The 10,244-nt window shown below is 38.9% G+C and overlaps 1 protein-coding gene across 4 annotated transcripts in view; it reads left to right on the top strand.

Annotated features, from left to right (window-relative positions):
* PPP3CC (protein phosphatase 3, catalytic subunit, gamma isozyme) overlaps positions 1 to 10,244 on the top strand; it is an 84,087-nt gene that overhangs the window by 70,499 nt on the left and 3,344 nt on the right. For 2 of the 4 annotated variants that reach the window (XM_015557754.1, XM_015557753.1), the window contains 3 exons: positions 697 to 778; positions 1,381 to 1,478; positions 9,236 to 9,265. In XM_015557754.1, coding sequence (XP_015413240.1) covers positions 697 to 778; positions 1,381 to 1,478; positions 9,236 to 9,265 — 210 coding nt within the window. The remainder of the gene's footprint in view (positions 1 to 696; positions 779 to 1,380; positions 1,479 to 9,235; positions 9,266 to 10,244) is intronic. The other 2 variants (XM_015557755.1, XM_015557756.1) reach the window with 1 other exon arrangement.

Here is a 10,244-nt window from a genome sequence, read left to right as displayed (position 1 = left end):
GACATCTCTTTTTCTGGCTGTTGAGTGTTGTCACATGGTGCATGCTGGACCTTGGCTTCTCATGTGTGAGCTGTTTTCTGAATCTTAGATGAGAAAAGGCCATGAAATCATGCATTCACTTTTGTGATGTTGTTTATGAAAAGCCTCAACCCGTCATCATGATCTGTACTGCACAGTTGTCAATGGGAGGAAATCCTCGCCAGTTTGGAAGTGAGGATTATAGAGTGAATGTGGCCGTAGCCCTCACCAAGTTCTGGAGGCGCCTGGTGCCGTGTTTGCATGCAGAAGACAGCTGCTCAAATCATCACTTGCCATTCGCAGGCCAACCCTGCGTCCTAAGGTTGCCCACAGCTTTCTCAAAAAGAGATCTTTGCTGTTGCAACTGTCTTTGTTTATATGTGTGTGTTACACTCTTCTCTGTGTTCTACATTTCAGAACCGCAAATTAGTTTCTTCCTCTCATAGATGTGCCCATGTGACCCCTCCATTTTTTACTTAATCTTTTTCTCTTGTGGTTATTTTTTTTCTCTTGCTCCTCAGAACTTTCTGAGATTTTTATTTAAACAAACTTGAGCCTTGATTTCTTTCTTTTTTTTATGATAGTTTCTTTAGCTTAGAAAGATGCTTCATCCTGTATTTTTTAAACTTAATATGTTAGCACATTCCTTTAATTCACTAATTCTTTGTATTTTTAAAGGACTCACTACAGTTCGAAAGGAGATCATCAAGAATAAAATCAGAGCCATTGGGAAGATGGCACGGGTCTTTTCAGTTCTTCGGTAAGGAGGTCTGTCGTTAAAGTGTGGGAATGAGAGCATTTGAGAGTACATTAGAAGCTGGTTTCAGAACAGAATTTTTAGAATTAGAATTTGGTATTAGAACTGTAAGTCAAGTGCAGATTAGAATCAGACCTATATGTTAGAATGACTAGCAATGTTCTAGTAAACATTCAGTTGGTATGAACTCAAATGCAGTAGTTTAGTGTGGATTCTGGAGCCAGGTTACCTATGAATACATCCTGGCTCTGTATGAATACATCCTTAGCTGTGTGATCTTATGCCTCATTTTTCTTGTCTATAAAAGAGTGATTAAAAATGAAACCTGCTTTATATGGTTATTAAGAGGATTAAATGAGATAATATATGGGAAGCATTAAAATAACACCTGGTTATTAAGGGTCCTTAATTGAAAAGTAAGACCTGGCAGATTCTTTAAAATTGGAATATTTGGAGAAAATATCCCTTTCTTTGGTTCAGGGAAGGGGCAGGGAGAAGGAGAACCTGTTCTCTATCCCTATGCATCGTAACTTCCTTTAAGTACCTTTGAATTGCTGAGTGGTAAACACCTGGCATTAACCCAGGGCTTTGCTCTTCCTTCGCAGGGAAGAAAGTGAGAGTGTGCTGACTCTCAAGGGCCTGACTCCTACAGGGACACTCCCTCTGGGTGTCCTCTCAGGGGGAAAGCAGACTATTGAGACAGGTGAGTATGAGGAATGCTCCTTTCAAGGAAGGGGTGCTCCTGTTACCTAGCAGTCAGTTAAAATGAAAAATTGGGGCTCCCTCAATAAAAATATGAAATCTTGCCATTTGTGACACCATGGGTGAAGCTGGAGGGTATTATGCTAAGTGAAATAAGTAAGACTGAGAAAGACAAACACCATATAATTTCACTTATATGTGGAATATTTTTAAAAAATAAACAAACTAAACAGACTCATAGATACCGAGAACAAACTGATGGTTATCAGAGGGAAGTGGGGAGGGGGGCATAAAGGTGAAGGGGGAGAAAGGTATAAACTTCTAATTATAAAATAAGTCACGGGGATGCAATGTACAACACACGGAATATAACCAATAATATTGTAATAACTATGTATGGTGACAGATGGTTACTAGACTTATCATGGTGATCACTTCATAAGGTGTATAAATGTAGAATCACTATGTTGTACACCCGAAACTAATATACTATTAAATGTCAACTATACTTTAATTAAAAATAATTTTTTTAATTGGGACTTCTTTTAATTAATGCTACTGGAGCAACTGGATGTTCTACTGGGGGAAAAATTAATCTTGACTCTTCTCTTCCTTTTCCAAAAATCAATCAAAATGAATTACAACTTAGATGTAAAAGGTAAAAGCAGTAAAACTCCTCTAAGAGAAAGAATGGAGAATAGGCATTGAGGCAACTAAAGAGCCCTTAAATAGAACACAAAAAGTACTAATCTTAAAAGAAAAAAATAATTAAATTTTATTAAAATTAAGAATTTCTATTCACAAAAGTGCATGATTAAGAAAGGGAAAAGGCAAACGATAAATTGGGAGATTTTTGCAATACATAGTCTGACAAAGGCCTTGTATTCAGAATATAATACATAACTATAACTCAGTAAGAAAAATGCAAACAATCAATGTTTTTAAAATGGTCCAAAGAGTTTAACTGGCACGTCACGGAAGAGAGTATCAAAATGAAAAAGTCTGACAAGTGCTTGCTTTGGCAGCACATATACTAAAATTGAAACAGAATATTAGCATGGCCCCTGCACAGGAATGACACACAAATTTGTGAAACATAGAAAAACATCAACTGACGATACCAAGTGTTGGTGAGTTTGTGGAGACCTAGCAACTAGATACATTGCTGGCTGGCTTGTTCAACCACTTCAGAAAACTTTTCTGGGCAGTAAAGCAAAACATGTCTACCCCATAACCCAGCAGTTCCACACCTGGTATTTATCAAAGAGAAATTAGTGCATATATCCCCCAAAGGTTGTGCATTAGAATGCCCACCTTAGCTTTATTGGAATAGCCCCTGATGGGAAACAACCCACATGTCCATCAATAAATAGTAGAATAGATCAATATGTTATATGTATATATGGGCTGTTAACAATAAGAAATAGCATTACAAATACATGCCAAACATGGTTAAATCTCACAGACATTATGGTGAACTAAAAAAAACTAGACCCAAAAGGACACCAACTGTCTGATTAATATGATGTTCAGGACCAGGCACACTAATCAGTGATAATAGAAGTCAGAATGGACTTCCTTTAGAGGGAGAGTATTGGCCCAGAAGGGACACAGGGGACTTCTGGAGTAGGAATGTTCTATATCACTCTCTGGGTGGTAGTTACACAGGGATATATATACTTTATTTTTTTGGATAGAGTTTTTCAGAGAAGGTGTTTGTCTCTTTGCCTACAAGCCATATCCCACTCCAGTGCCATCTTCACCTCTCCAAGCAGAGTGTCCCTTCTAAAAATTATATGGGTATTGACTTCTAAGGAGAGGGCTTTGTGGAACCCTGGAATGGAAAGATTGATGTTTGGCAAATTAACATAGATCTAGTCGAGCAACGGGAAGAAACATGAGCTCATGTTATTGGATGACTAATTCTGGGCATGAAAAGTGGAGTTGAAGCATTAGCAAATCGAAGTAGAGTTTCATTGCCTTTTTGTCCTCCCCCCTTGTTGTATTGAGTTGTTTCTACTTAAGTTTTTCTATTTTCTTTGTCATCTGCCACTTAGAGGAAGTCTCAGTTGCACAGGTTCATTGACAAACTCTGGAGCATTAGTTGAATAAGACCTTTCATTTTTCATACAACTTTACTTGGAGAGCTTTCAATCAACAATAGCCCTTATGACCTTATAGCATATACTCATTTAGGCCCCACCTTGTTCCAAGAGGACCTGGAGTAAATTACAGTGCATGCACAGCAAGTGAAATAAAATAAATATACGTGGAAATAGGAGCACAAAACAAAGAAAAAAGCCACTAGACAGCCACAGATGTGATCTAAGCTTTTTAGTAGCCAAAATAAAGAGGGAAGCCAATAAATGAATAAGATTCATAAAGACAATAAGATAAAAAACAGATCAGTTATAAAGTGGCCTACATCAGAATTAAAAACTTTTGTGCTGCAGATGGAAGCATGAATAAGTGAAAAGGGTCCTAACCAGTGTGGATCAGTGGATAGAGCGTCAGCCTGTGGACTGAAGAGTCCCAGGTTCGATTCCAGTCAAGGGTGGGCTCAATCCCCAGGAGGGGGCGTGCAGAAGATAGCTGATCAATGGTACTTCTCATTGATGTTTTTATCTCTCTCGCCCTCTCCCTTCCTTTCTGAAATAAATAAGTATATTTTTTTTAAAGAAAGAAAGTGAAAAGCAACACACAGAATGGTTGAAAAGAAAGGCCCAATAATTCAAATTTTAAAATTGGTAAAAAAATTTAATAGACATTCCCCAAAGAAGTACATATAGTCAATAAGCACATGAAAAGATGTTCAACATCATTAGACATCAAAGAAATACAAATCAAAACTATAATGCTGTGTCACTTTACACACAGTAGGATAGCTGTAACCAAAAAGACAGGTAATAACAAGTGTCGGTAAGAATGTGTAGAAATTAGGACCCTCATACACTGCTGGTGAGGATGTAAAATGGTGCAGCCCTTTAAAGCTAATCTGACAGTTCCTTAGATGATTACACATATAGTTACCATGTGACCCAGCGGTTCCACTCCAAAGTTGTATATCCCAGAGAAATTAAAATATCCAAACAAAAAAATGTATTTAAATGTTCATAGCATTCATTGTGATAGCTAATAAATGGAAACAACCCAAATGTCCATCAACTAATGATAGATAAACAAAATGTGGTATATCCCTACAATGGAATACTGTCTATATATATAAAAGGCTAAGTGACCGGCCATAAATCTGTCCCACCGGCTGGTACATACGTTGCATACTGGCAATTTATTTATTTTTTAACATATTTCTTTATTGATTTCAGAGAGGAAGGGAGAAGGAGAGAGAGATAGAAACATCAATGATCAGAGAGAATCATTGATCGGCTGCCTCCTGCACACCCCCTACTGGGGATTGAGCCCACAACCCAGGCATGTGGACCCTTCAGTCCGCAGGCTAACGCTTTATCCACTGAGCCAAGCCGGCTAGGGCCGTACTGACAATTTAAAAATAAACGTTGACCCTCAGTGGATTAAGCTTCATCTCAGGCACCAAGAGGTCACCGGTTTGATTCCCAGTTTGATTCCCTGTCAGGGCACATGCGTAGGTTGTGGGCTTGATCCCAAGTAGGGAGCGTGCAGGAGGCAGCTGATCAATGTTTCCTCTCTCATTGATGTTTCTATCTCCCCCTCCCTTCCTCTCTCTCTAAAAAAAATCAATAAAATATAAAGCTCTCGCTGGTGCCAATCGCACGTATTAGTATACAGGGAGATACTAGAATAAGTTCAATCAATTTATCAGTCATTGTTTTTACCAATGTTGTTTTTATATCATGTTTTTATTATCATGTTATTATTTATTTATCAATTTACATATTATTTTCATATACATTTTACTAATTTTCATCTCTCACACTTCTGTTATAGAGAAAGGGCAAATAACGATATTAAAATATTTCTTCTAATTAATTTTCTTTTAATGTACACAAATCCATGCACCGGGCCACAAGTTCAGTCATAAAAAGAATGAAGTAGTGACACATGCTTCAACATGAATAAACTTTGAAAACATTATGCTAAGGTAGTGATTTTTAACTGGTATGCTACAAGAATTTTTAAAACATGCAATACCTATTTAGTTAAGAGTACTAACCTCTTTTCCCTTAGATTGTCAAATAAAAAATGACAATAGTGCCCTAGCCAGTTAGGCTCAGTGGATAGAGCGTCGGCCTGCGGACTGAAGGGTCCCAGGTTCGATTCCACTGAAGGGCATGTACCTTGGTTGCGCGCACATCCCCAGTATGGAGTGTTCAGGAGGCAGCTGATTGATGTTTCTCTCTCATCAATGTTTCTAACTCTCTATCCCTCTCCCTTCCTCTCTATAAAAAATCAACAAAATATATATTTTTTAAAAATGACAATAGTCAACACAATAGCTGACCATTGTGAATGAATCAAAATTATACCTATGTTTTTTGTTAAATCAGCAAAAAATATATATTTTTGGTGTGCCACAGAATTTTAGTAACTAGTTTATGTGTGCCATGAGATGAAAGAAACTGAAAATTGCTGTGCTGCCCTAGCTGGTTTGGCTCAGTGGCTCGAGTGTCAACCTATGGACTGAAGAGTCTTGAATCAATTCCCAGTCAAGGGTTTGAAGGTTCAATTTCCCTCACCCCCCTGGGGCACGTGCAGGAGGCAATCAGTAGATGTGTCTCTGTCACTTCGATGTTTCTTTCTTTATGTCTTTCCTGTCCCTTTCTACTCTCTCTAAAAATCAATGAAAAATAGCCTCAGGTGATGATTAATGACAACAAATAATAAACAAATAGTAAAAAATATTTATTTTAAAAGAACAGAAAATTGCCCTACCCAGTTTGGCTCAGTGGCTAGAGCATCAGCCTGCAGACTGAAGGGTCCCGGGTTTGATTCCGATCAAGGGCACATACCTTGGTTGCAGGTTCCTTCCCGGCCCTGGCCCTGGTTGGGGCATGTGCAGGAAGCAACCAATCAGTGTGTTTCTCTTACATCGATATTTCTCTCTGTCTTTCCCTCTTCCACTCTCTCTAAAAATCAATGTAAAAATATCCTTGGGTGAGCATTAATAAAAAATAAAAGAAAATCACTGTGCTAAGTGAGAGAAGCCAGTAACTAAAATCACATATTGTATGATTCCATTTATATGAAATATCCAGAGTAGCAAATCTAGGATTAAGAGGCAGGTATGAGAGAGGGAAATGGGTTTATTTCAAGGTGATGAAAATGTTCTAACCATAAGTTATAGTGAATAAACTTTGCACAACTCTATTAAAATCATTGAACTGTACACTTTAAACAAGTCAATTTAATGGTATACTAGAGGCCCAGTGCATGAAATTCGTGCACTCGGAGGGGGATCCTGGGCCTAAGCTGTCAGTTGGACATCCTTAGAGCTGCTGCGGAGGTGGGAGAGGCTCCTGCCACCACCACTGCACTCATCAGCTGTGAGCCTGGCTTTTGGCACACTGACCACCAGGGGGCAACTCCTGCATTGAACATCTGCCCCCTGGTGGTCAGTGCGTGTCATAGCAACTGGCTGTTCTGCCGTTCAGTTGACTTGCATATTAGGGTTTTATTATATAGGATAAATTCTATTTCAGCTTTAAATGACTATTTCTAAAATGCCCTTTAATATAGGCTGGTATCTTTTTTTTAAAGTATTTTTACTGACTTCGGAGAGGAAGGGTGAGGGAGAGAGAGAGAGAAATATCAATGATGAGAGAGAATCATCCATCAGCTGCCTCCTGCATGCCCCCTACTGGGGATCCAGCCCGAGACCTGAACATGTGCCCTTAACCAGAATCAAACTCGGGACCCTTCAGTCTGCAGGCCAGTGCTCTATCCACTGAGCCAAACCTGCTACAGCCAGGCCGATATCTTTTTTTTTTTTTAATATACTTTATTGATTTTTTTACAGAGAGGAAGGGACAGGAATAGAGAGTTAGAAACATCAGTGAGAGAGAAACATTGATCAGCTGCCTCCTACGCATCTCCTACTGGGGATGTGCCCGCAACCAAGGTACATGCCCTTGACCGGAATCGAACCTGGGACCTTTCAGTCTGCAGGCCGACGCTCTCTCCACTGAGCCAAACTGGTTAGGGCCTAGGCCGATATCTTAATAACCAATGCAAAAAGCAATTCTAGGAGGGCCCCAAACAATGTAATACTAGTACATATTTTGCCACATAGCTTTTAAACTCTAATTAGGCCAGCACTTGGTATACAATTTCAGGCAATGCTTTGTTCTCCCTCTTCCTCACATTGGGCTTGATATACTGTTTGAAGGCATTATGGTCTCCTTGAGAAAGTTTATTCTATTTGAGGAGATTAGAGAGGGTGTGACATTGCTTTAGCACATGCCTACATATGGTTGACAAATGTAAGCACTTGATAAGTTGATTCCAAGTTTCCATTTTCATATTGCGTTAGGAAGTTAACTTTCCATTCTCCCATTTCTCCTGTCTTGCGGATATATAAAGCCTAAGGCAGGGCAAGCTGTTACTGTTCATTATTCTTCCCTGCCTTCTTTTAATACTTGGTATTTGTAGAACTGACAGGGTTCTCCTAATAGGATCGTTCTTGCTACTACAACCTATAACCTTTTCATATTTTAGGGCTTTTACTGTCTTAACAGAAGATGCAATGAAGTTTACCTATTGGTACTAATGGTTTCCTTTTCTCTCACTGAGGAAGAAGGCCTTCTTAGTAATTGGGCTTCTCTCTCACACAGTGAGTGAAAGTCACATTGTTGGAAATATGAGCCTCTGTTGTATCTCTAATCCCAGATGGTGCATGAATTGTATCCAGAATTGAACAGTTTTATGCCTTTGCCAGCTTAGTACTCCACACCTGGACAAGATATAACCCTTCACTTATAATCCGTTTTTCTCTCCTTTCAAATGCCAGTATGTTATTCAAAGGCCTTTTGTTATTGTTAAGTCATTTAAAAAAAAAAAGGACTCCACATAAGTTGCTTGAGAACAATCAGAAGTAATTTTAGGCATGTTTTTTTAATAGGACCCAGCAGCAGCTCATTTAATACCATCTGAGCTATTACCCAAGAATGGTTGTAATGTTAAATTATTTGACTCTATGTGAATGTCAAGACATAAATTAGCATCTGGCTACTTAAAATCAGGAAAGCACCCTAGCCAGTTTGGACTGAAGGGTCCTGGGTTCGATTCCAGTCAAGGGCACATACCTCAGTTGCAGGCTCAATTCCATGTCCTGGTCCAGGCAAGTGCAGGAGACACCCAATCCATGTGTCTCTCACATGGATGTTTCTCTCTGTGTGTCTCTCTCCCTCCCTTCCACTCTTTCTAAAAGTCAATGGCAAAGCATCCTCGGGTGAGGATTAACAACAAAAAAGTAAATAAATAAAAAAGTAAAAAGCAGAAAAAAATAAAATCAGGAAAGCAACATAACTCTTGGTTTCTATAGTCAGCTTGACTGACTCCATGGACTTAGGTGTAAATGCCATTAGCTGAAAGGTTCCCGTGCTCCCTGAAATGTTAGAAACCCTCCTCATCTCACATTGCCCCTGCCCCCAATTTAGTTTTGACAATAATCCTCTTGCTTCTCTAACTAGTGGACTTTTATTATGGATGGGAATAGGCTAAAAGGTGGGACCCCAAGATGTCTGCTGGCAGCATTGCTGTTGGTTTACTCACTCATTTTCTGTCTTCATTTTTGCATGCCACTGCTCCTGCCTCTTACAGCCACAGTAGAAGCGGTAGAGGCCCAGGAAGGTATGGCCATATTCCTGTGATAGATGTGATCATGTGTCTGTCTGCTGGTTTTAAAAAGCTTTGTCTACATTTGAAATCTTTTATTATTGCATCACCAGAACTGTAACTGTGAGAAAAGGAATAGGTATTTCTAGGCATGCTCACAAAGTATTACAAATAACCCTCTCCACAGCTAAAGTCCTTTCTGGGCTGTTTAATGCAATTGCTGAAACGTAGACAACTGGTCAAGAGGGACCAAGTGGGTTAATCCTCTAGCTCAGCAGTTCTCAACCTGTGGGTCGTGACCCCTTTGGCGGTCGAACGACCCTTTCACAGAGGTCACCTAAGACCATCCTGCATATCAGGTATTTATTTACATTAGGATTCATAACAGTAGCAACATTACAGTTATGAAGTAGCAACAAAAATAATTTTATGGTTGGGTCACAACATGAGGAACTGTATCAAAAGGGCCAGAAGGTTGAGAACCACTGCTCTAGCTCTCCCCTATATAAGAGATTACTAGAGATTCAAGCAGGCCAACCTCTTTATCTAACGATAATAAGAGCAGAGGCAAGAGTAGACAGGAAGTTAATTTGGTTAATTTCTGTGGTTGGCCTAAGGCAGTCAAGCTAAATTATCTTTGTTTCTATGAAAGCAAATTTGAAATAACAAATAATCTGCAAATCTGTGGATGAAAACCATTGTAATTCATATTGTTTTATAAATTTGTTTTATTAGGTAAGGTGATTCAAAATGGGAATAGTTTCCTTGACAATACAAAAGTTCAATCAAAGAAAATATCTAAAAGCTATTCTTTAGATGGCTTTTAACTTATGTTCAGCTCCTGGTTGTGCAAGATAAAAAGCTGTCCTTATAAACAAAAAGACTAGTTCTTTTGTTACTTTTTTTCTGTGGTCAATGTCATGTTTGTGCTTAAGTAACTACTCTGTTTAATCTGTTCCATTATTCCAGCATTTCCTTTTTTCCTCTCCCATTG

The sequence above is a fragment of the Myotis davidii genome, unplaced genomic scaffold (assembly GCF_000327345.1).
Source record: "Myotis davidii unplaced genomic scaffold, ASM32734v1 scaffold448, whole genome shotgun sequence".
Lineage (NCBI taxonomy): Eukaryota > Metazoa > Chordata > Mammalia > Chiroptera > Vespertilionidae > Myotis > Myotis davidii.
Note: the sequence above shows the minus strand (reverse complement) of the source record. Positions and strands in the feature narration are given on the sequence as shown.